We start from the raw sequence: 27,661 nt of genomic DNA, 5'->3' as shown, positions 1-27,661 counted from the left end.
GATACCATAAAACTAATATCTTAGTTGCTCTCAGGTAAGTAATTAAGTGTTTATACGTATGAGTGGAGATCATGCGCCTGTGTTTCTATATCTTTATATAAAAGAAGAACAAAGATACTACTCCCTATGTAACACTCAGCTGAGTAACATAACATTTCAGTAAAATATTTAAGCATGTGTAACTGACGCTAATCACAGCAAGCTAATATGTAGGCAAAAAAGGTTTGATAGATGCCATGTCTGGAACTCATAGTGCTCAAAATATAGTAACTCAGTACATTTCAATGCTACGTGACAGGCTCTAAGCCCACATTCTTATAACAATTGCACAGCAAATATCATATCGTAGAGCCTTCTTATAGAGTTATATAGTTATATGGCACATATAAATATATCTTAGGTTTAACCAACAAAACAAAATTATGTCCCACAGAGAACAGTATGAATGAATATAGTTCAATCCATGCAGAACCAAGGGAGTAAACACATCCATAAAATCAGCATCCAGGAAAAAATAAACAGCAAACTGCACATATATAATAGCTGGTAAACTACTAATACACTTATCCTGCTTCGTAATAATGCAAGTTTATAGTAGGGCCAGGTTTGAGGCCGTCATGTTTGCAGTGTTTGCAGAGTTGAGATACCCTTAAAAGCACATGGTATATCATAGTCAGATTAAGTTCTTGAGGCAAAAGATCTAAGAAGGTTCAGACTGTCCTTAATATTATAGCAAGAGAGACTGCAACTAACCAACACCGCATCTGTCCTGTTTGCTCCAATGAACGGGTATTAACTCCCTGCTGAATGAAAGACCTCCAGGGTCCCAACGCAAGTTCCACATGTAGGGCAGACGTATCATGGAAACAGACCGAAGGTTTTGGGCAAGAGCACAGCCCCAGTCTATGCAAAGCTGTAATCTTACTGCGAGACTGTCGTCTTGTGGCACACTGTGAAGCTTCATACAGTCAGCGCCTAGAACGGACTTCAGATGGCAGGCTTTGGGAGCTGAATAGAGTCGGCTGCCGCAAGACCCAGCGGACATCGCGTCCACTCGAGTCAGAGATCCTGTAAAGTGTAACATCACCCCTGCTATTGAGTCCTCTTCTGTGGCCCTAAACAGTAGTTGGCTAGAGCCCAAAGCTGTCCCGAAACTTGAGCGCAGGGAAGTCAGGGTCCATCTGCTTGAATCAACGCCTGAGTCTGCCTGAAATGTAGGCACCATGGTGTCACATCTTCTGTCTCCCTGTTCAGGCACCGTAACATCCTTGTCCAGAGGTAATTGCCATTCCGGGTAGGAGAGGAAAGATAAAAGGCATATTTTGAGACTCTGAAAGTGCCGGTCAATGAGCTGCTGGGTACGTTGCTCCCAGGCCTCTAGTGCCTCCATAGTAAGATTGTGTATGGGGCGCAATCCACAAGTAGTTAGGTTATAGAATAAACTGCTAGAGCGCTTAGCCGCCACCCTTATTCTGCTCTTATTTATGTGGTCTAAAAGCTGCTATGCAATCCGTGAAGGGATCATGTTGTGATCGCCTGGAGTTATGACGATAAAGGATTGCAATGTAGTAAGGGCCTAATCGGCAAGATGGCGATGCTCACCGCATGGAATTCACAAGTAGCTCAGGTCTCTGTGTATCTTAGGAGCGATGCCTCTCTCTATGTTTCAGTATCGGAGATATGTGCGTGTAGTCTTGAGTCTTTTAGTAGGGAATCTAAGTTGAAAATATTATATTATTTCCCATTATTTAGATCTCCAAGCTTGGAGCTCCACACAAGCACGTCTGTCCACCTTGGCAGTTAGCTCCGTGCCCCAGATCCTACTTTTTTAATAGCTGCCCTTCCAAGGCTATCAGCCACGACTCATATGTACGTGCTTAACCTTTTTCTTTAAATTGCCAAAAAAAAGTATTTAAATCATTATGCTAGTGTAATCTAATTACATTTTTTATCAGGCCTGTGCCTGTCAGCCTCAACAGCATTAATATACCTCATTTTTTTCAGTCTTTTGGTTAATTGGTCTGTGCCATGCAGCCACCACTCATATCTTCTTCACCTTAATTTAACTATAAAAAAAAAAAAGTTTATATTTTTTTGATAGTGTAATCTAATATAATTTCCTATCAGGCCTGTGTGTTTTGCTGACATACAGAGCCTACTGTGTTTACTTGCTGCCCTCCCTAGTCTATGAGTCACGACTCATATGTGTTTAACCTTTTTTTAATTTCCCCCCCATAAAAATAATTTAAATCATTTTTCTAGTGTAATCTAATAGTATTTTCTATCAGGCGTGTGTGTTTATCTGACTTACAGATCCTATCAGGCCTGTGCCTGTCAGGCTCAACAGCATTAATATACCTCATTTTTTTCAGTCTTTTGGTTAATTGGTCTGTGCCAGGCAGCCACCACTCATTTCTTCTTCACCTTAATTTAACTATATAAAAAAAAAGTTTAAATTTTTTTGATAGTGTAATCTAATGTCATTTCCTATCAGGCCTGTGTGTTTTGCTGACATACAGAGCTTACTGTGTTTACTTGCTGCCCTCCCTAGTCTATGAGCCACGACTCATATGTGTTTAACCTTTTTTTAATTTCCCCCCTATAAAAATAATTTAAATCATTTTTCTAGTGTAATCTAATAGTATTTTCTATCAGGCGTGTGTGTTTATCTGACTTACAGATCCTACTGTTTTTAATAGCTGCCCTTCCAAGGCTATCAGCCACGACTCATATGTATGTGCTTAACCTTTTTCTTTAAATTGCCAAAAAAAAGTCTTTAAATCATTATGCTAGTGTAATCTATTTTTATTTTCTATCAGGCCTGTGTCTAACTGTCTATCTGACTTACACAGCATACTGTTGTTAATTGCTGCCCTACGTAGCAGCCAGCCAGTGCGACCACTCATATGTGCATTGCACTTCTTAACATTATTTTAATATTAAAATCTAAAATTTTAAAATATTTTGCTAGTGTAATCTAACTTAATTTTCTATCAGGCCTGTGTTTTTGTCACTTACACAGCATACTGTGTTAAATTGCTGCCCTACCTACCATCCACGACTCATATCTGCCAGCCTGTGTGCCAGGCCCAACTAGCCAATTAGTGGCACCAATCATAATTCTTGTAACAGTATCAAAAAAATTAAAATTCATAATTATTTGGAGTGCAAATATTCAGTCTACTAGTGCCATGGGTCCCAGACCGCGTGTCTTGTTGTTATACTTTGTCAGGGTAATCATAACCGCCATATAGACCTCCACCAATAGGGGGAGTTACAGGGCTGAAAGTGCGATGAATAGTACTACTTAACACAACCTAGTTGGATCCAAGACCGCATGTTAAATTATTAGACTTTATCAGGGTAATTATATATCTAACAAATCTATCTATTTCTCTTCTATCGATTCTATCTATCAATCTATGTATATCTATCTATCCTATCTATCGATCTATCTTCTGTCTGGGATGTTTTGAGACAGCCACTTGTGTTTCTGACAAATTTGAAGTAGGAGGACAGAACAATCGTCTTCTTCCATCTCCCGGTTCCAAAAATGAAGGCCATATAGACCTCATCCGATAGGGGGAGTAACAGGTTGTAGTAAAATGTTAAGAATAGTACTACTTAACACACCACATGTCTTATTGTTATACTCTGTCAGGGAAATTATATATATTTCAAATCGATTTATTTATATATCAAATCGATCGAACTATCAAACGTATCGATCAAATGTAGATTGCATCTATTGATCGATGTAATTCTTATCTATAAAATGTATATTACATATTTTGTGTGATGTCATTCGTATCTATAAAATGTATATTGCATCTTTGATTCGATAACATTCATATCTATCAAATGTATATTGCATCTATTGATCGATGTAATTTGTATCTATCGAATGTATATTGCATTTATTGAGCTATGTACAGTGTATCGATCATATGTATATTGCATCGATTGAGCTATGTAATCTCTATGTATCTATCTATCTATCAAATCTATCTATCTCGTGGTTGTGCAAGTGGACTGTTTGCGGTTGATTGCGTTGCGTAACACTTGGAGTTTGCTCTGTCACTGTGATGCGGCCGTAACCCTTACACTACCTGATAGATACGACATCATAACTGATGTTTTAAAGCACGTTATTGCAAACAATTTGGGAATGTTAGTTGATTTAGGCCCTTTATGGGTTAAAAGCAGACTCTGCATAAACTATGTAATTTTCCATGGGAGTTTTGCCATGGATCCCCCTCCAGCATGCCACAGTCCAGGTGTTAGTACCCTTGAAACAACTTTTCCATCACTATTGTGGCCAGAAAGAGTCCTTGTAGGTTTTAAAGTTCGCCTGCCTATTGAAGTCAATGGCGGTTCGCGGGTTCGCAAACAATACCAGAAGTTCGAGTCCGCCGTTCACGAACTGAAATTTTTAGGTTCGCAACATCACTACTAAGCAGGCCACTCTTAGAAATTTTAAATGTACATAGTAAAAGTGTGGTCTGAGACCAGAAAATGCACTTTGGGAAGAAGGGAATTAAAATCAGAAAGCTGAGTGAAACTGTGCAAGAGATCTGTGGCCATGTGAGGATATAACTAATAAATATATTGTGAAAGAAGTGAAAGATTACAGCAGGCAAGAGCCACTTGAGTGAAAGAAAAGTGGGTAAAGGACCCATAATAGGAGGGTGGGCTAAGCTATAATGGGTTGCTCTGCAGGAAATGGTGCTGGGTTTAAAGAAGAGGCAGTGTACCTGGTAAATACTCTGAATGTCTGTTTAGGATGCAAAGAGAGGAAACGGGGGAGCAAAGAGGGTGCCGAGATGTGACGTCCCTCTGAGGAAGTTTTAAAATATAAAGTCGCTTGAGTGGATCTTTTCCAAAGAGGGAGATATATGGGCAGCTACTGTGTGATTTTATATAGGTCAGCTCAGGTCTATTTTACAGCTTGTTAGGGGTCTCAAATGTGCTTCCTATACTGCTGTCTTCTTCAAAAGCATAAGGGGGGGGGGGAGGTAGAACATATTCACAGCATTCAACCCTGAGTTCCCAGGAGCCTAAAGGGTTACTCGTGCTGGGTGGCCTATATTGTAGAATGTTAGGTCATACTGTTACTACATTAGAATTTTCTAGGCCGCTTAATAGATCCCTGTAATATAGCTGGGGATGCACTCATCTCAGATACAATAGAACTATGGAATACTATTTATGCCATATAAGTTGAAAGTAGGTATCTAATATGCGGGTATTATAAGATAAGTACATAGTATAGCAGCTTGCCAAAGGAATCATATACTAGAGAAATATATGGGCATGTTACAGTGACCCTGCAGTGAAAATTTGCATAGGGTATTCAGTGGCTAACCCCTGTGAATAGTGAATTAGCTCCTTATCCCTACCTCTCCTACTTAAAGGGACACTGTACCCAAAATTTTTCTTTTGTGATTCAGATTGAGCATAAAATTTTAAGCAACTTTCTAATTTACTCCTATTATCAAATTTTCTTCATTCTCTTGGTATCTTTATTTGAAATGCAAGAATGTAAGTTTAGATGCCGGCCCATTTTTGGTGAACAACCTGGGTTGTCCTTGCTGATTGGTGGATAAATTCATCCACCAATAAAAAAGTTCTGTCCAGAGTACTGAAACCAAAAAAAAGCTTAGATGCCTTCTTTTTCAAATAATGATAGCAAGAGAACGAAGAAAAAATGATAATAGGAGTAAATTAGAAAGTTGCTTAAAATTGCATGCTCTTTCTGAATTACAAAAGACAAAAATTGGGTACAGTGTCCCTTTAACAAACTTATTTATCCAGCCTTCTTTTATATAACATAACAGTCGGATCATATGGGAGTCTGAACAATGCATATAAACCAAGTCTTCATACATGATGCAACATTATATATACTGCTATTCGCTAATAGATGTTATTAATGAGTGCCATGTCTGGAAGCATTAGGTGTACTGATACTTAGGCCTTTTCATGCATGCAAGCATAATACCCTCTATATACATTTTCAGCTAATGCCGAATACTCGATTACAATGGATTATCTAATTCAAACTTCCATTCACAAGTGTAGAAAACAAGGAATACATAGACAAACATTTACCTGTGGTAGTGAGAGCCGGGTCACATTGTGTTAACTAAGCTAGTGTTTCAATAATAATGAGTCAGGATATACTAATGTTTACTAATGGATGTTTTAGCTGAAGGTCTTTTCTAATAATGCTGGATGTGTGAACTTTTATACCCTTACACTAACGTATGCCCAGTAGACATCAAACATTTTTTTTTTTTTTGTAAAATAATTTTTTATTGAGGTATTTTCAGGTTACAACAAAAAGTTTACAATCTTGGAAAAATACAATTTATGTGTACTCAGTGTTTTCATACATTCTCAGTAATAGAAAACTATCCAAAGTATAACTAAGCATATTGAGAATGCACATAACCAAATAAAAGCGGGAATCTATGGACATAGATCACTCAATAATACGTACTTAAATGCAATAGCTGTCTGAAATACACATAGACAAGTTGTGTAAACACGTATTAAAATAATAATGGGAATCAATGTACAGAGATTATACAATGATACATTCTTAAAGACAACCACTGTCTGAGAAACAGGTAAACATGTTAGATGTAATGAAACCTCAGTTTTCTTTTAAATTAGATCAGTAGGGTAACTACATCACTGGCCACTTTTGGACCAGCCAGAACATAAATATTAAATTAAATGGTAATTACCTATCGACCACTCTTGGGTCACTAGAAAAATAGAAAAACATAGACCTCCCAACTGATATATAGGTATATGCTTTACATCGCTGGAGGTGGTAAGACTAGAATGATAAAAAAGTAAATTTAAAATTAGAAACTTGGATGGAATAGAGCCACACTTGTGCATGGTATAGTGGATACTCGTTAAAATAATTGCTAAGGGTTGATTTTTCTTAGCTCTAGTTATAATACAACAACAAAACTTGGCAATCATTGATGTTAGGAGGAATCTGAAGACACACTACCTAGAATGAGAGTAAAATAACACTTAAGGGACACAGACTGTAGTAGGAGACATAATAAGTAAATAAGGAGCTGTTACCTGGTAATTGAGGTTATAAGTTGTTTAAAGTATTGCTCATCTTGACCCTTGATACCTCAAACACTTTCATGAGCAGCAGCTCCTATATGGTGTTCTTTAAGCTCCCTAGTGAAAACAACTATTGGGGTTTAGAGAGAGCAGCCTTATAAGACAGCAGCTGCAATTTCTATATACAGTGAATCCCTTCTAATATTATCTGTATGCAGCTGTTTATTACTGTTAACATATTTTGGGAGCTCATGTCTTAGGTCTCTATGGAGCTCCTGTATTACTCTTACTTGTTCCCCTCTAAAAACTAACTCTTAGGGAAGCATAAACAACATCTAGCATTAAACTAGGAAGTTAGGGGTTTGATCTATAGTGTGTTGGGTATGGGTGGCCATTATTGGGGTTAGGTAATGCATTGGTTTTACAGAGGATAGGCATAATGTTACTACCAAAGCATATGTAAATTCAATCATATTCAGGGATCAATAGAGGCTACTGTAGATGGACATATTGCTGCGGGTCATTGTAGTATAGAATAACGGCATATTGAACTCGTGGTGAACGGGTGATATAGACAATAGCTTTACACAGAAAACATTCTTTGAACAAGATAGTAAGGACAATAAGTGTACGCAAAAACCCTTATTGAGAACTTATAAGATTCAGGGCATTAATTCGGTTCCTATGTTAGTAAGTTCACTTAAAATTCCAAGACCATCCCCTAGTAATTAATTTAGATATAAGTGCAATATATAGTTACTGTGCTGTGTCAAATGGTCTAGTTTTTAATCAGCTATTGCACTTTAATATTCAAGGTGCAATTCTAATAATCCCTTCTCAGTAAGATAGTATATCCCCCCCAGCCTCGGCCGCTGACTAGGGGGCAACCTCCATGATGCCTTAGGGAAATGTAAAGACACAGTAAATCAGATATATTTTTGCATATAAAGACATAGTTACAGGGGACGCCCCTATCAGGTTAGCTTGACTTGGGTTCGGGATATCTAAGTTTTAGTTAAAATGTCTCCCAGTAAAGTTTTAGTTTGTCTGGAAGCCTATCTGGAGAGCAGTGAAGGGTTAATCACAAATATAACTTTAAAACCTGAAGATAACATGTAATCCTATTAATTTATAATCCACAGAAAGGTTCCCCAACATAATACCCTTTAACTTGTAGGAGATTAGGGGTAGATAACAGATCCACTCCATATATGCATTTGTAATACTCAGAAGAAATTAAACGTTGCAGAGATAAACCACTACTGCCTGTTGCCAATATATCTCATAAGATTGATTTAACTCAAAGTCTGTAAAATAAAAGGTTTCGACATACATCATTATAAACTTTAACTTCAACTTTTGTGATATAAATGTCCCCAAAAATAACTTTATATGTCGTGACGATATTCAACAAGTAAATCATTTATCCCGGCTGCAGTAAAAAGAGAAAGCCTATGTGCGTTAAAGGACCGCAAACCACAAACTTTGAACCGGAATGAAAGGAGCAGTCCTAGCCCACACCAAATCTTGAATTTAGCAAAATGTTCTCCTGAGGTACCTTTGCTTCTTGTGATGTGAGGCCATATTGAGTTGGCGGGTTCATTGTGGGCCGTGTATGAGAGCCCTCAGCAGCAAAAGGCCATTCAGAGCCAAGTTCATTTGCCCAAATGTTTCCCCGTTTACTGCCTTTTACTCTCCAGCCTGCTAGCAAGTTGCGGTAGTTGCTCATCTGTGTCGGGACGGCCCGCGGTTCTTTTATACTCTGGGTGGCAGTGCGGGTTGTGTAACCACCATTTCCTCTGACCTCGGTTCCGAGATTGTCTCTCATAAAACTATGTCGGGCTGACTCGGTAATCATTCTGGTTCTGGGAGCACTATCAGGTAGCCCAGGGAACGCCAAGTTCTCTGCAATGTAGCACCTCGATCTTATGGGTAGCAGAACTGTGGGTCCCAGAGGCACATCGCAGCTAACATGGCTGTCATTAGAAGCCCCGTCTCTCCCGGCAGCCATTGTCTCTCTCTGTTTTAACGGAGCCAGCGTGGCAGTTTCTGTACATGGCTGTGACGGTCCCACTTTTACTGCCTCGTTACCTCCTGACTGACTGTTGGGGCCTGCGGTCCTCCCTAGAATCTGAGACCGGGCGTCCTTTTCCCTCTCAAGGGGCTCCATATTAAGTGTGGATCTGTTACTCGCCCGTCGTGCAGTCATGCAGAGCGAGTCAAAGGTGTCTGTTACAGTTGCCATGAGGGCCGCTTTATGTAGGTCCAAGAGCTTAGTGAGTTCCACCATGAGTGCTATGTTCTTCTCCATGTCGCTCAGTAGTGTGGTCTTTCAGCTGATGGTTGCAAATAATAGAGAGTTATTATCCTATAATAAAGGATATCATAACCCCGGGGTACGGGGGGGGGGGTAATAATACGGCAGCCCCAGACCCACGTTTCAAGACCTATACAGGATCCTCTTTTCATAAGTTACTGCGTAGCTGCAAAAATGGCTTGAATCCTGTTAACAGGCCTGTCCCGTAGCTGCCTCAGAGAACATAGGCAGGAGCTCCATCAAAACATCAACTCCTAGGATCTCTATTCACCTTGATAAATAGCCAATGAATATCCGTTTCAGAGCGATAGATATTGAAGTTTTGCTATATTAAACTTGTTAAAATAACTTCAGATACAGAGAGCTTCACTGAGATGCGTCCTGTCGCAGTGAGTGTAGGCTCCGCCCCCTCAGACATCAAACATTTGTGCTCAAATCAGGAGGTTCTGCTACATTAAGCAACCCAGCTCAAACCTTCTAATAAAAATTGTAAAGTTTTATATATAATGCTTTGTGCCGCAGGAAAAATAACTAAGAGAGGGGAATTTTTATCCTATGCTTCAGCCTAATAGCGTCGTATAGATAAACGTCCCAGGTTAAAGACACCCTGGCGAAGCTAGGTAAACTGGAGCAGAGAGTTCAGTGTGGAGAGTCATATTCCAATCCAATTTCCAGTAGTTTCACCAAGTGGGTGGGAGTGGGGCCATTAGTAAAAGAAAGTTAGTTAGCCTACCCCTATCTCATCCACCTCATCTCCTACAGGTGGGTTCCGGTAACATCCTCTCTAATGAGCCTCCCGTAGTGGTATGAACGCAGTAAACTGTAAGGCTGCTAAATGTCAGGCTGATCTCTACTGCTCACTACTAAGATCAAACAGCGTAACCAGCAGTCTTCCCAGGGCCCAGCTAGATCTCTTGTTAAGGTCTCTCTCAGGATCCTTATCGGCCTCTATTCCAGAGACATTCTCCCTCATCCCCCTCTCGCCACCTCCTCTCTCCCCAAATGCAGATCGCAGAGTAAGAGGATCATACCCGGTGTCGGCTTCTATGGCGGGTGATAACAGATCCGCAGGAGCTCCATGCGGCCTGCGCTCGGGCCTGATCATGTGTTCCACCGGCGACTCATCCTCCTGTAGGTGGGAAATGTTTATTTGCTGCATCCGCAGGTTCTGGGGCTCGCAGTCGTCAGCGTCATGGGTAGGCTGTATTTCTGGCTCCTGTTGTTGCTCGTTAGCAGGCCATGGGAGGGAAGCATAAATTGCCAAAATGCTGAGGAGGTCTTGTTTCATATCTTTAAAGGCTGCATCTAGCCTGTTACTGAACCCTTCCATGTCTGTGAGCGTGGTCTTGTAAGCCGTCTTACTAGGAGGGAGAATAGGGGTGGATGCCACTCCACAGAGATTTTGGAAAGACAGATGGGCTATGTCACGAGTAGAGGAAAATGGCTGCTTTCAAGTAGCTTCAGCTCTAGGCGATTTGCCAGCAAGGCGCATAACTTGGCTTTCACACAAGATTCTAAGTTTAGGCTGTGTTATTAGTTAGCTCTGGTGTCTCCAGTCTTCAGTCCTGTTGTTATTAAAGCATTGGTTAACCAGCTGGGAAGTCATTTTTCACAATGTACAAGAGTAGAATCTATGCAGACTCTCTAGAGATGTGCGACCATGCTATTGCAAGGCTAGCTCCGACCCACTGAATCATGAAAGTTTAATTTTGACTAGACTGTCCCTTAACTATACATTATTTTCCTGTTAAATATATATCTATCATTTATTATATTTTTCCTCAACTTGAATATAATCACTCAAAATAAATAAATAATTGTTTGAAGTAGTATTTTTATGTTTCGAAAAAGTTTTCTATTTAACATTTTGTAGAATACGGATTACAAGAGATTACCTGTAATCCTGGGCAAAGATTAAAACAAAGTGCGTTTGCTGTGTATTCACAATAACTGAAAATGCAAGTTAATTTACCTGTGGCAAAGGCAATAAAATTCTGCTGCATTGTAAAAGAAAAGTATGCATCATCTATTCATTAGCAGAGATGAATAATAGCATGTGTTTTATAAACATTATATACACAAAATATGATAAATAATATGATCCTTTGCATAAATACATATATGGAAACTAGCAGCTAGATTTAGAGTTTTGTTGGTAAAAACCTGCATAGCTAATGCAGCTTTTTTTCCTACCGCTGCTTCCAAACAACGCTGGTATTTAGAGTTGTCTGAGGGGCTGCGTTAGGCTCCAAAAAGGGTGCGTTGAGCCTAATTCCCCCATGGGGCAGTTTTGGCAAAAAAGCAGCGTTCAGCTCCTAACGCAGCCCGATTGTTTCCTATGGGGAAACAGTTTCTAAGTCTGCAACTAACACCCTAACATGAACCCCGAGTCTAAACACCCGTAATCTTACATTTATTAACCCCTAATCTGCCGCCCCCGCTATCGCTGACACCTGCATTATACTATTAACCCCTAATCTGCCGCTCCGGACACCGCCGCAACCTACATTATACCTATGTACCCGAATCTGCTGTCCCCAACATCGCCGACACCTACATTATATTTATTAACCCCTAATCTGCCCCCCCCCAACGTCGCAGCTACCTAACTACACTTATTAACCCCTAATCTGCCGACCGGACCTCGCCTCTACTATAATAAATGTATTAACCCCTAAACCGCCGCACTCACACCTTGAAAACACTATAATAAATTGTATTAACCCCTAATCTGCCCTCCCTAACATCGCCGCCACCTAACGTCAAGTATTAACCCCTAATCTGCCGACCGGACCTCGCCGCTACTCTAATAAATGTATTAACCCCTAAAGCTAAATCTAACCCTAACCCCCCCTAAATTAAATATAATTTTAATCTAACGAAATAAATTAAATATTATTAACTAAAGTATTCCTATTTAAAACTAAATACTTACCTGTAAAATAAACCCTAATATAGCTACAATATAACAAATAATTATATTGTAGCTATTTTAGGATTTATATTTATTTTACAGGCAACTTTGTATTTATTTTAACTAGGTAGAATAGCTATTAAATAGTTATTTACTATTTAATAGCTACCTAGTTAAAATAATTACAAATTACCTGTAAAATAAATCCTAACCTAAGTTACAATTAAACCTAATACTACACTCAATAAATTAATTAAATAAATTACCTACAATTAAATAAACTAAACTAAATTACAAAAAAAACAAACACTAAATTACAAAAAATAAAAAAAATTACAAGAATGTTAGGCTAATTACACCTACTCTAAGGTGTAATTAGATTGGCTGATCGGAACAGCCAATAGAATGCGAGCTCAATCTGATTGGATCAGCCAATCGGATTGAACATCAATCTGATTGGCTGATTCAAACAGCCAATCAGATTTTTCCTACCTTAATTCTGATTGGCTGATAGAATCCTATCAACCAATCGGAATTCGAGGGACGCCATCTTGGATGATGTAATTTAAAGGAACCGTCATTCGTCGTCTAGTCGTCGGTCAAGAAGAATGTTCCGTGCCGGAGGTCTTGAAGATGGAGCTGCTCCTCGTCGGATGGATGAAGATAGAAGATGCCGCTTGGATGAAGATGTCTGCCGGTCCGGATGTCCTCTTCTGCCCAGATAGGATGAAGACTTCTGCCAGTCTGGATGTCCTCTTCTGCCCCATCGGATGAAGACTTCGGCCCGGCTGGGTGAAGACGACTCAAGGTAGGTCTTCAGGGGGGTAGTGTTAGGTTTATTTAAGGGGGGTTTGGGTTAGAGTAGGGGTATGTGGGTGGTGGGTTTTAATGTTGGGGGGGTTGTATTGTTTTTTACAGGCAAAAGAGCTGATTACTTTGGGGCATGCCCCGCAAAAAGCCCTTTTAAGGGCTGGTAAAAGAGCTGGTTACATTTTAATTTAGAATAGGGTAGGGACCTTTATTATTTTCGGGGGCTTTTTATTTTATTAGGGGGCTTAGAGTGGGTGTAATTAGCCTAATATTCTTGTAATCTTTTGTTATTTTTTGTAATTTAGTGGGTTTATTTTTTGTAATTTAGTTTAGTTTATTTAATTGTAGGTAATTTATTTAATTAATTTATTGATAGTGTAGTGTTAGGTTTAATTGTAACTTAGGTTAGGATTTATTTTAAAGGTAATTTTGTAATTATTTTAACTAGGTAGCTATTAAATAGTAAATAACTATTTAATAGCTATTGTACCTAGTTAAAATAAATATAAATCCTAAAATAGCTACAATATAATTATTCGTTATATTGTAGCTATATTAGGGTTTATTTTACAGGTAAGTATTTAGTTTTAAATAGGAATACTTTAGTTAATAATATTTAATTTATTTCGTTAGATTAAAATTATATTTAACTTAGGGGGGTGTTAGGGTTAGACTTAGCTTTAGGGGTTAATACATTTATTAGAGTAGCGGCGAGGTCCGGTCAGCAGATTAGGGGTTAATACTTGAAGTTAGGTGGCGGCGACATTGGGGGGGGCAGATTAGGGGTTAATACTATTTATTATAGGCTTTGCGAGGCGGGAGTGCGGCGGTTTAGGGGTTAATAACTTTATTAGAGTAGCAGCGAGGTCCGGTCAGCAGATTAGGGGTTAACAAGTGTAGTTAGGTGGCGGTGATGTTGGGGGGGGCAGATTAGGGGTTAATAAATATTTTGTAGGTGTCGTCGATGTTAGGGGCAGCAGATTAGGGATTCATAGGGATAATGTAGGTGGCGGCGATATGCGGTCAGCAGATTAGGGGTTAAAAATTTTTATTATAGTGGCGGCGATGTGGGGGGACCTCGGTTTAGGGGTACATAGGTAGTTTATGGGTGTTAGTGTACTTTAGAGCACTGTAGTTAAGAGCTTTATAAACCGGCGTTAGCCCAGAAAGCTCTTAACTACAGCCTTTCCATGGGCGGTAGGAGTTTTGTCGGTAGAGTTGTAACGCTCACTTCAGCCAAGACTCTAAATACCAGCGTTAGGAAGATCCCATTGAAAAGATAGGATACGCAATTGGCGTAAGTGGATCTGCGGTATGGAAAAGTCGCGGCTTGAAAGTGAGCGGTACACCTTTACCTACCTGACTCTAAATACCTGCGGGCGGCCAAAAGCAGCGTTAGGACCCCTTAACGCTGCTTTTGACGGCTAATGCAGAACTCTAAATCTAGGCGTTGGTTTTTAAAGCAGTTAAGCAAAAGGATGATAAGATAAAGGATTATGTAGATAGACCATTCCTGCAATATATATTATAATAATATATAAAGTGTGCTTATACTTCACAATTTGTGTCTGAACATGACCTCATTTAAAAAAAAAAATCTTTCACTTGACATAGATGGGGCAAAAAATAAAATAAAAAGATAATATGATTACATGGCCAACTACAAGCTTTGTGCACAGTAGGTAATTTTTAAAATCCTTATCAGAGGCAATGATGGCCAAGTTCCTTACACATGGGGGCTGCAGATTAATATTATAGATGCTCTAAGGTTGCATATAATATAGTATATTTCCTAAAAATGTCCAGTGGCACAAGGGCAGTTTTAGGATGAGGCTGCAGGGCTCTATCTCCCTTCCAGAGGACTCTTGAGTTGTAGTCACCTTGTTTATCCACCCATCAAAAGTCCTTTTTTAGTTCTGCTTTTTTCTATGGCCAACAAAAACAATGGTCCCTGATATAGGACATAGGTTTAAAGGGACATAAAAGCCCCAAAAATGATTTCATGATTCATATAGAGTGTACAATTGTATCTAGATATCTACAACAACAGAGAATTAAGTACATTTGATAATATAAGTAAATTGAAAACTTTTTTCAAAAATTGTAAGCTCTGTCTGAATCACAAAAGAAACATTTTGGGTTTCATATCCCTTTTAAGGGACATTAAATTCATATCTCTCTCTCTCTCTCTCTCTCTCTCTCTCTCTCTCTCTCTCTCTCTCTCTCTCTCTCTCTCTCTCTCTCTCTATATATATATATATATATATATATATATATATATATATATATATATATTAGTTTATATCAGTATGAAATTGCTAGTAACGTACATTCAAAATATGTTTAAAATGATTTGAAACTGTCACTTATTAAAGGGTCATGAAATATAAAAGCTTCTTTAATAATTCAGACAGAGCATAAAACTTCTATTATCAAATTTGCTTTGTTTTCATAGTATTCATTGTTAAAGAGAACACCTATGTACTCTAGGTAGCAAGCACTACATGGCAGCAAACACGGCTACCACCTAATACTCTTGCAAATTGATAACACTGTCAAAAGTATTCTTGCGAAACTACTGCCATATATTGCTCCAGATATGTGCACACTACTGAGCCTACCTACCTGCTTTTCAACATAGGATACCAAGAGGAAAATGTACATTTGACATTTTTTAAAAATTGTTTACTTTATATGAATCCCAAATTATAATTTTTTTGCAAAGCTGCTTACATTATTTGCTTAAAAGTATATGAAACCCCAAAAAATTGTTGCGACTCAGACAGTGCATACAATTTAAAAACAGTTTCCAAATTAGCTTAATTACCAAATTTGCTTTGTTTCTATGTTATTGTTTGTTGAAGAGATACTTGGGTAGGGTAGGTGTCTGGAGAACAACATGGCAGGAAGTAGTGCTGCAATCTAGCGCTCTTAGAGAAAAACAGTTAGAGACCAGCGCAAATATGACCTGATACAGACACTTATTTTCAAGGAGGATTCCCAATATAACCTCCAACAAAAATAGACAAGAAATAGAAAAAGATATAAGTGTGCAAAATTAATGCTGAAGTAAACAGGGGAAAAAAGGGGGTATCAGTAATTTAAAATACCAAACTCAAAAAATTAAAAAGTATATATCCAAAGAATAGAGCTAAAATAGCTCCAATTTCGATTAAAAGGCTAATATGTTTTCACACTTTAGGGGTATTGTTTTCACTCCAAAAAGTATTTGATTATGTGATTATAACCATGAAATAACACGCATGTAGGTAAAGGTTTTAAAATCACAATTTATAATTCTCAAAAACACAAATTAAAAAACAGATATTCCTAACAAAATAATTCATATATATCTCTAATATTTATTATTTCTCAAAGACACAAATTGAAAAAACAAATATTCCTAACAAATAATTCATATATATCTCTAATATTTATAAGATCTAATAAGGACCGGTCCTAATTACTAAACCTATTACACAAAAAAATTTAAAAAATACAAAAACCAGTTAAAAAGTTGATACAAATGAGCAAACCAGTATACTAAAATAAAAAGTTGCTATTTGATATAGATGGACTCCGGAAATGGTATCCAAAATTGAGTATCCTTCACAGGCTATCCGTGAAACAAAGTATGCAATGGCGGTCTTCTGATTTCTCCCAATTTGTTTAGAGTGGCGTCTAAGTGGAAGACAGAAATGTCCGCTTGAGATAGATGTTTAGAATAATTCAACAAACAAATATCGGTACTTACACATTAGTACCGAAAGATCAGCGCCGCGCCCGACTCTCCTCAGCACAGGGGTCCCGTTGTATGCTGATTCTTACACAGGCTCCTCTCACAGCCTCGGTCGACAGCCGACTAAACGTAATAACCCAGGGGGATGGTCAGAAAGGCGCCAAAGGAAACACCTGTAGAGGTGAACAGAAACCTGCAAAATAATTCTTTAAGTCCCATATTCAGACAAGCCTGTTTCGTTCTTTTTGGAACTCATCAGTAGGAGATAGATTTCCCAAATTGGGAGAAATCAGAAGACCTCCATTGCATACTTTGTTTCACGGATAGCCTGTGAAGGATACTCAATTTTGGATACCATTTCCGGAGTCCATCTATATCAAATAGCAACTTTTTATTTTAGTATACTGGTTTGCTCATTTGTATCAACTTTTTAACTCGTTTTTGTATTTTTTTAATTTTTTTGTGTAATAGGTTTAGTAATTAGGACCGGTCCTTATTAGATCTTATAAATATTAGAGATATATATGAATTATTTGTTAGGAATATTTGTTTTTTCAATTTGTGTCTTTGACAAATAATAAATATTAGAGATATATATGAATTATTTTGTTAGGAATATCTGTTTTTTAATTTGTGTTTTTGAGAATTATAAATTGTGATTTTAAAACCTTTACCTACATGCGTGTTATTTCATGGTAATAATCACATAATCAAATACTTTTTGGAGTGAAAACAATACCCCTAAAGTGTGAAAACATATTAGCCTTTTAATCGAAATTGGAGCTATTTTAGCTTTATTCTTTGGATATATACTTTTTAATTTTTTGAGTTTGGTATTTTAAATTACTGATACCCCCTTTTTTCCCCTGTTTACTTCAGCATTAATTTTGCGCACTTATATCTTTTTCTATTTCTAATCTAGCGCTCTTGCAAAACTGCTGCCATAAAGTGCTCCACATACATGAATGCTATTCAACAAAAGATGCCAAGAGAATTAAAACATTTTTATAAAAGAAGTAAAATATAAAGTAGTTTAAAATTGCAAGCTGTATCTGACTCATGTTAGAAAAAAATCAAGTTATGTCCCTTTAATTGTGGTCAGTTAATATGTATATATATCTGTGCATATACTATATATATACTGTATATATATATATATATATATATATATATAAATAAATATATAAAAATATTTTTATATACAGTATATTAATGTATATACAGTATGTATATATATATATATATATATATATATATATATATATATATATAACCCAAAGCAGAGACCGCACACTCAGGTCTTAACAAAACAATTGTGGTTTAATTCACCATGACGTTTCGAAGGTCTCCCCCTTTATCAAACATAAATCTTATGGGTTTATGTTTGATAAAAAGGGGGAGACCCCAAAATGTCATGGTGAATTAAACTACAATTGTTTTGTTAAGACCTGAGTGTGCGGTCTCTGCTTTGGATTATATGCATAACTTTTTTTTAATTTTTTTATTGAAGTTGTGATACGATTTAACATATGAGATTTGTCCATAAATGAAAACAACATTGAAAGAGAGAAAAAAATAAAATAAAGTATACATTGATATTGCACAGCGATTACATAGAATATAGTATGGTTCCACATAGAAGTTACAATAAATTTGGGTAGGTATATGGTGGAGCTATGATCAGAGAGTAAGAAAAAGATATGATCTGGGTTTAATGATTTGTTGGGGGTTAGGGAAGTCTATTATATGTGATAAGTATGAATAAATGTGTAAAAAGGTTTGGACTTAGTAAGATGAAACTTCGTTTTTCTAATATATCATGTAGCAAATGTTCCCCACTATATTAGAAGGGCCACTTTTGGCCCATTAGCTTATAAGAAATTAGGATGTAGGGAGGTGGCTTTTGCCCTGGCCAAACTCGGCCATAGTACATAGGGGGGGAAGGGAAATTTCAGCGGGCAAAAGCCGCTTGTGATAAAGAGAAGGGGATGGGGGGACGGAGCTTTCTAGTATGTCACAACGTAATTGTGAGGGAATGGAAAGGGGGAGCTCGTAGTAAAAATAGGGGGGTAGAGATAACTGAGGGTAGGGGTCTGTAGGAAGGTAGAGGCATAGCGAGGCATTTACACTGTGTCTCTACTATATGTTATCCTCAGCTGAGTCCCAAGCAGAACGTAGACATTTATAAGCTATTACATGTTATAATTTAGCTAGATCCCATTATTAAAGATCCTGCGGTTAGTGATGGTGAATGGTTAGTAAAAAAAATAGTAGTGGCTTATGATGAGCTTACCAGTTAATCATGACAAATAATACCAAAGCTAAGCTGTAGTGTACGGCAGAGAGGAGTCATTTCCCATGAACCAATACAACAAATGGATAAAGTAATAAGAGCAACTGCAGACATAAATGACCCGAGAGACCAACTTTCATGGGGTTGTACCTCAAATGGATATAATGACATGGTTGGCTGCAAACAACCATGAACTGACTAACCGCCTCATATTAAAGAGAAGCAAGCTGGGTTAGATACAGGGTTATCAACCTAACCACTATCTGAATGGGGTGGCTTTCCAATAGTTGTTAAAAATCCTTTATGAGGAAAATAACCCCGGGGTGTTAATCAATTAGGTCTTATTTATTTATCATTACAATATATAGAAGAACCTGCAGGTATTTTAACTATTAGGTGACAATGTATGGGATATAGAATAATTACAGAAGTGATCTAAAGAATAATAGGTAATAACTGCTCAATATAGGGAATATGTGAGGTAAATGGCAATAGTATATATGTTCTAAGCTGTGGATCACTAAGTTGCCTACTGGGCTCAATTTGGGTTTCTGCTCTTAAGATGCCACTTGGAGATATGGTATAGGGGTAATCTAAGGGAGATCTCAAATGTAAGGTCTCCTGATAAGGTTTGCAGTAAAAGGAAATTTCTGCAAGGGACTAAGTAGTGGACGATTAACCTCTGAATATATAATAGGAACCTCCTTTGGGAACTATGGCCTAGATTTGGAGTTCGGCGGTAGCCGTCAAAACCAGCGTTAGAGGCTCCTAACGCTGGTTTTGGCCGCCCGCTGGTATTTGGAGTCAGTGATTAAAGGGTCTAACGCTCACTTTTCAGCCGCGACTTTTCCATACCGCAGATCCCCCTACGCCATTTGCGTATCCTATCTTTTCAATGGGATCTTTCTAACGCCGGTATTTAGAGTCGTTTCTGAAGTGAGCGTTAGAGCTCTAACGACAAAATTCCAGCCGCCTGAAAATAGCAGGAGTTAAGAGCTTTCTGGCTAACGCCGGTTCATAAAGCTCTTAACTACTGTACCCTAAAGTACACTAACACCCATAAACTACCTATGTACCCCTAAACCGAGCTCCCCCCACATCGCCGCCACTCGATTAAAATTTTTAACCCCTAATCTGCCGACCGCCACCTACGTTATACTTATGTACCCCTAATCTGCTGCCCCTAACCCCGCCGACCCCTGTATTACATTTATTAACCCCTAACCTGCCCCCCACAACATCGCCGCCAGCTACTTAAAATAATTAACCCCTAATCTTCCGACCGCAAAGCGCCGCCACCTACGTTATCCCTATGTACCCCTAATCTGCTACCCCTAACACCGCCGACCCCTATATTATATTTATTAACCCCTAATCTGCCCCCCTCAACGTCGCCGACACCTGCCTACACTTATTAACCCCTAATCTGCCGAGCGGACCTGAGCGCTACTATAATAAAGTTATTAACCCCTAACCCGCCTCACTAACCCTATCATAAATAGTATTAACCCCTAATCTGCCCTCCCTAACATCGCCGACACCTAACTTCAATTATTAACCCCTAATCTGCCGAGCGGAGCTCACCGCTATTCTAATAAATTGATTAACCCCTAAAGCTAAGTCTAACCCTAACACTAACACCCCCCTAACTTAAATATAATTTACATCTAACGAAATAAATTAACTCTTATTAAATAACTTATTCCTATTTAAAGCTAAATACTTACCTGTAAAATAAATCCTAATATAGCTACAATATAAATTATAATTACATTATAGCTATTTTAGGATTAATATTTATTTTACAGGCAACTTTTTAATTATTTTAACCAGGTACAATAGCTATTAAATAGTTAAGAACTATTTAATAGTTACCTAGTTAAAATAATAACAAATTTACCTGTAAAATAAATCCTAACCTAAGATATAATTAAACCTAACACTACCCTATCAATAAATTAATTAAATAAACTACCTACAATTACCTACAATTAACCTAACACTACACTATCAATAAATTAATTAAACACAATTCCTACAAATAAATACAATTAAATAAACTAGATAAAGTACAAAAAATAAAAAAGAACTAAGTTACAAAAAATAATAAAATATTTACAAACATAAGAAAAATATTACAACAATTTTAAACTAATTACACCTACTCTAAGCCCCCTAATAAAATAACAAAGCCCCCCAAAATAAAAAATTCCCTACCCTATTCTAAATTAAAAAAGTTACAAGCTCTTTTACCTTACCAGCCCTGAACAGGGCCCTTTGCGGGGCATGCCCCAAGGATTTCAGCTCTTTTGCCTGTAAAAAAAACATACCATACCCCCCACCCAACATTACAACCCACCACCCACATACCCCTAATCTAACACAAACCCCCCTTAAATAAACCTAACACTAAGCCCCTGAAGATCTTCCTACCTTGTCTTCACCATGCCAGGTTCACCGATCCGTCCTGGCTCCAACATCTTCATCCAACCCAAGCGGGGGTTGGCGATCCATCATCCGGTGCTGAAGAGGTCCAGAAGAGGCTCCAAAGTCTTCCTCCTATCCGGCAAGAAGAGGACATCCGGACCGGCAAACATCTTCTCCAAGCGGCATCTTCAATCTTCTTCCATCCGGTGCGGAGCGGGTCCATCTTGAAGCAGGCGACGCGGATCCATCCTCTTCTTCCGTTGTCTCCCGACGAATGACGGTTCCTTTAAGGGACGTCATCCAAGATGGCGTCCCTCGAATTCCGATTGGCTGATAGGATTCTATCAGCCAATCGGAATTAAGGTAGGAATTTTCTGATTGGCTGATGGAATCAGCCAATCAGAATCAAGTTCAATCCGATTGGCTGATCCAATCAGCCAATCAGATTGAGCTCGCATTCTATTGGCTGTTCCGATCAGCCAATAGAATGCGAGCTCAATCTGATTGGCTGATTGGATCAGCCAATCGGATTGAACTTGATTCTGATTGGCTGATTCCATCAGCCAATCAGAAAATTCCTACCTTAATTCCGATTGGCTGATAGAATCCTATCAGCCAATCGGAATTCGAGGGACGCCATCTTGGATGACGTCCCTTAAAGGAACCGTCATTCGTCGGGAGACAACGGAAGAAGAGGAAGGATCCGCGTCGCCTGCTTCAAGATGGACCCGCTCCGCACCGGATGGAAGAAGATTGAAGATGCCGCTTGGAGAAGATGTTTGCCGGTCCGGATGTCCTCTTCTTGCCGGATAGGAGGAAGACTTTGGAGCCTCTTCTGGACCTCTTCAGCACCGGATGATGGATCGCCAACCCCCGCTTGGGTTGGATGAAGATGTTGGAGCCAGGACGGATCGGTGAACCTGGCATGGTGAAGACAAGGTAGGAAGATCTTCAGGGGCTTAGTGTTAGGTTTATTTAAGGGGGGTTTGTGTTAGATTAGGGGTATGTGGGTGGTGGGTTGTAATGTTGGGTGGGGGGTATGGTATGTTTTTTTTTACAGGCAAAAGAGCTGAAATCCTTGGGGCATGCCCCGCAAAGGGCCCTGTTCAGGGCTGGTAAGGTAAAAGAGCTTGTAACTTTTTTAATTTAGAATAGGGTAGGGAATTTTTTATTTTGGGGGGCTTTGTTATTTTATTAGGGGGCTTAGAGTAGGTGTAATTAGTTTAAAATTGTTGTAATATTTTTCTTATGTTTGTAAATATTTTATTATTTTTTGTAACTTAGTTCTTTTTTATTTTTTGTACTTTATCTAGTTTAATTGTATTTATTTGTAGGAATTGTGTTTAATTAATTTATTGATAGTGTAGTGTTAGGTTAATTGTAGGTAATTGTAGGTAGTTTATTTAATTAATTTATTGATAGGGTAGTGTTAGGTTTAATTATATCTTAGGTTAGGATTTATTTTACAGGTAAATTTGTTATTATTTTAACTAGGTAACTATTAAATAGTTCTTAACTATTTAATAGCTATTGTACCTGGTTAAAATAATTAAAAAGTTGCCTGTAAAATAAATATTAATCCTAAAATAGCTATAATGTAATTATAATTTATATTGTAGCTATATTAGGATTTATTTTACAGGTAAGTATTTAGCTTTAAATAGGAATAAGTTATTTAATAAGAGTTAATTTATTTCGTTAGATGTAAATTATATTTAACTTAGGGGGGTGTTAGTATTAGGGTTAGACTTAGCTTTAGGGGTTAATACATTTATTATAGTAGCGGTGAGGTCCGCTCGGCAGATTAGGGGTTAATAATTGAAGGTAGGTGTCGGCGATGTTAGGGAGGGCAGATTAGGGGTTAATACTATTTATGATAGGGTTAGTGAGGCGGATTAGGGGTTAATAACTTTATTATAGTAGCGCTCAGGTCCGCTCGGCAGATTAGGAGTTAATAAGTGTAGGCAGGTGTCGGCGACGTTGAGGGGGGCAGATTAGGGGTTAATAAATATAATATAGGGGTCGGCGATGTTAGGGCAGCAGATTAGGGGTACATAGGGATAACGTAGGTTGCGGCGGTTTACGGAGCGGCAGATTAGGGGTTAAAAAAAATATGCAGGGGTCAGCGATAGCGGGGCGGCAGATTAGGGGTTAATAAGTGTAAGGTTAGGGGTGTTTAGACTCGGGGTACATGTTAGAGTGTTAGGTGCAGACGTAGGAAGTGTTTCCCCATAGGAAACAATGGGGCTGCGTTAGGAGCTGAACGCTGCTTTTTTGCAGGTGTTAGGTTTTTTTTCAGATCAAACAGTCCCATTGTTTCCTATGGGGGAATCGTGCACGAGCACGTTTTTGAGGCTGGCCGCGTCCGTAAGCAACTCTGGTATCGAGAGTTGCATTTGCGGTAAAAATGCTCTACGCTCCTTTTTTGGAGCCTAACGCAGCATTTGTTTAAACTCTCGATACCAGAGTTAAATTTATGGTGCGGCCAGAAAAAAGCCCGCGGAGCGTTAACAGCCCTTTTACCGCCAAACTCCAAATCTAGGCCTATGAATGTATGCTCAGATATTAAAATATTATGAGACACAGGGCACATGCAATTAAAAACCATAAGAACACCATTATCATTATTTACCTATAGCTTGTTCTTATGTACCTCTGGAGAATGCTTACTCGAGACTGACCTGTAACCTAAATATAATAGGAGCTTGCGCTGCGTATGTCCTCTAGTATGTTAGGGTGAACAAGGGAAACCAATCTTCATGAACTAATGTAGAAAACAAAGATAACGTTAAACTGGACTATGTACTTCTGTAAATTAAATCTGGTCATATGAAGGCATAGTATATACATATAAAAAAGCATACCTAGGTAGGCTCGGGAGCTGGCTGTTGATTTTCATTGGCTTACCAATGTGTTCAGCTAGCCCTTTATTACCCATTCCCCAGTTTTGCATAACCAACACAGTTATATTAATATACTTTTTACCTCTGTGATTACCTTGTATCTAAGCCTCTGCAGACTGCCCCCTTATTTTAGTTATTTTGACAGACATGCATTCTAGCCAATCCGTGCCCTCTCATAAGTAACTCCATGGGAGTAAGCACAATGTTATCTAAATGGAACGTATGAACTAGCACTGCCTAGCTGTGGAAACTGTCAAATGCACTGAGATAAGAGGCGGCCTTCAAGAACTTAAAAATTTGCATATGAGCCCACATAGGTTTATCTTTCAACAAAGAATATTGAAAGAACAAAGTAAATTTGATGCTAAAAGTAAATTGGGAAGTTGTTTAAAATTGCAACTCTATCTAAATCATGAAAGTTTAATTTTTGACTAGACTAGTCAGTATATGTCTTAAAGGGACATTAAACCCCAAATTTTTCTTTCATGATTCAGGTAGAGAATACAATTTTAAACAACATTCCAATTTACTTCTATTATCTAATTTGCTTCATTCTTTAGATATCCTTTGCTGAATAAATAACAATGCACATGGGTGAGCCAATCACACGAGGTATCTATGTGCAGCCACCAATCAGCAACTGCTAAGCCTATCTAGATATGCTTTTAAGCAAAGGATATCAAGAGAATGAAGCAACATAGATAATAGAAGTAAATTACAAAATTGTTTAAAATTACATTCTCTTTCTAAATCATGAAAGAAAAAAATTTGGGTTTAATGTTCCCCTCTTTGAAACAACAAATACAGTGGGATATTAGAAGGGTAATGACTTGTTTTTTAACATTTTCTTTTTTTTTTCTTTTTTTTTCAGATAGTGTGAAAGGAACTTTAACCTTGACAAATCTAACTTTTGAAATGTCTGGAGTTTATCTTTGTACATCCAAAAATATAGCTGGATCTAGGACGTGTAATATAACAATGGATGTGACTTCATGTGAGTACACTGAACAATGCTCTTAATAACAGAAAATCTATACAAGAGACTCAAACTTTTTCTCTGTTCTACCTAAAAGAGAATACTTCAAAATGTATAATAGAGTTTTTTTTGTTTTCTTTTAAACTTTAAAATGTTTTTCTGTTGGAGTTGTCCCTCTCAGCCAATCAGCATTAGTCAGCATTATAGTGAGCATCCCAGGACTCACTTGCACATAATCATTCACTTCCTGTTATTGTCACCTATTATTGAAAAATCTTTTACCAAACTATTTTTCACATAAAAAAAGCAACTGCTACTCTCATACACGACAGAAAAAAATGTATTAGTATGTCCCTTTAAGGGTTTAAAGAACTATAATAATAAAAAAATAACAAGTTCTATTTCTTGTTGCACACTGTGTAACTAGCTAGAGGCTCTTCTACTGTGTGTTTAACCACTTTGCACATAGTAGTGCAGGGTTGCTATGGCCCTTTAACAATATATGGAAGGATTTTATCCCAACGCTGGTAACATAATTATTACCCGTTTTATTCAAAAACTTGCTAATGATCATCAATATATTATACTAATGGGAATACACATTTTTGTTGCGCAATTAATTTAGAGGGCTCCATTTATTAAGCAACGAATGCTGCTTCGGAGGCCCATCCTGAAACGGAAGTTAAGAAGCAGTGGTCATAAGACCGCTGCTCCTTAACTTGTCCGCCACATTTTAGGTGGCGGATTGAAATCATCCTGATCCGGTTGGGATGATTGAAAGCCCCTGCTGGCGGTCGATTGGCTGGCAGTCAGCAGGGGGCGGCATTGCACAAATGTTTAAAGGGACACTGTACCCAAATTTTTTCTTTTGTAATTCAGATAGAGCATGCAATTTTAAGCAACTTTCTAATTTACTCCTATTATCAATTGTTCTTCCTTCTCTTGCTATCATTATTTGAAAAAGAAGACATCTAAGTTTTTTTTTGTTTCAGTACTCTGGACAGCACTTTTTTATTGGTGGATGGATTTATCCACCAATCAGCAAGGACAACCCAGGTTGTTCATCAAAAATGGGCCGGCATCTAAACTTACATTCTTGAATTTTAAATAAAGATACCAAGAGAATGAAGAAAATTTGATAATAGGAGTAAATTAGAAAGTTGCTTAAAATTTCATGCTCAATCTAAATCACAAAAGAAAATTTTTGGGTACAGTGTCCATTTAACCAGAAATTCTTGTGCAACTATAATTGCGGACAGCTTATGCTGTTTGCATTTAGCAATGTCGAGTGTGTCCGCTCGACATATGAGAAATCAACCCCAGAGTGTAAACATTGTTACTTCAATCCAAAATTGATCAAGTTTAGGCAAAGGTTACCCCCACATTAAAGTAATGTTAAATTTAAACAACTATTGTAAACACATTTATAAAACCTACCTAACCTCAGTACTAAAACCGTTCCTTTTTTTTTTATATCCTTACTTATATCTTTAACAAATGTATATTTTCTTCCTACCATTTTTTTGCAGCTTCCTCCACACCCCTAACATTCTGTATTAGTTTTCTTTAGGGATGTAGAGATGCAACCCCACCTGCGCTTTACATAGACATTAGATATGAGCATTCAGATTCTTTGTGAAGCTCCAAATGCGGAAGAAGGCGGCCGCTTGTACTGTTTGGCTCTTTTCGGAGCTGGATTTATTCTTGTGAAAAATCACCACACCAAATATTTGTACAACTCTGAGCAACACACGTTGAAAGGATTGCCTCACACCCTAGAGCAGACAAAGTCAAACTTGGCCCCCCAGAGGTTTTGGATCTACATTTCCCATAATTCTCAGCATGTCTAAAAAATATATAATAGGAATTTCTAAAATATTTTATTCTAAATCATAGAAAACATACAAAACATATGTGTTCCATCTTTAAAAATATTAAATCACACGGATCCTTGTTGAAATATTAAATCATAATGTTTCAAAACTGTCTAGTTTAATTCACAGTGTTAGAAAAAAATCTTAGCCTCAAACAAAAGAACTTAAAGGGACACTGAACACAATTTTTTTTGTGTGATTCAGATAGAGCATGCAATTTTAAGCAACTTTGTAATTTACTCCTATTATCAATTTTTCTGCGTTCTTTTGCTATCTTTATTTGAAGAAGAAGGCATCTAAGCTTTTTTTTTGT

General features: G+C 37.9%; 1 protein-coding gene across 1 annotated transcript in view; it reads left to right on the top strand.

Annotated features, from left to right (window-relative positions):
* ESAM (endothelial cell adhesion molecule) overlaps positions 1 to 27,661 on the top strand; it is a 304,262-nt gene that overhangs the window by 263,411 nt on the left and 13,190 nt on the right. Inside the window, exon 5 of the mRNA XM_053690483.1 lies at positions 25,370 to 25,492. Coding sequence (XP_053546458.1) covers positions 25,370 to 25,492 — 123 coding nt within the window. The remainder of the gene's footprint in view (positions 1 to 25,369; positions 25,493 to 27,661) is intronic.

This window comes from Bombina bombina, chromosome 8 (assembly GCF_027579735.1).
Source record: "Bombina bombina isolate aBomBom1 chromosome 8, aBomBom1.pri, whole genome shotgun sequence".
Classification (NCBI taxonomy): domain Eukaryota; kingdom Metazoa; phylum Chordata; class Amphibia; order Anura; family Bombinatoridae; genus Bombina; species Bombina bombina.
This window is presented reverse-complemented; position numbering and strand designations above follow the sequence as displayed.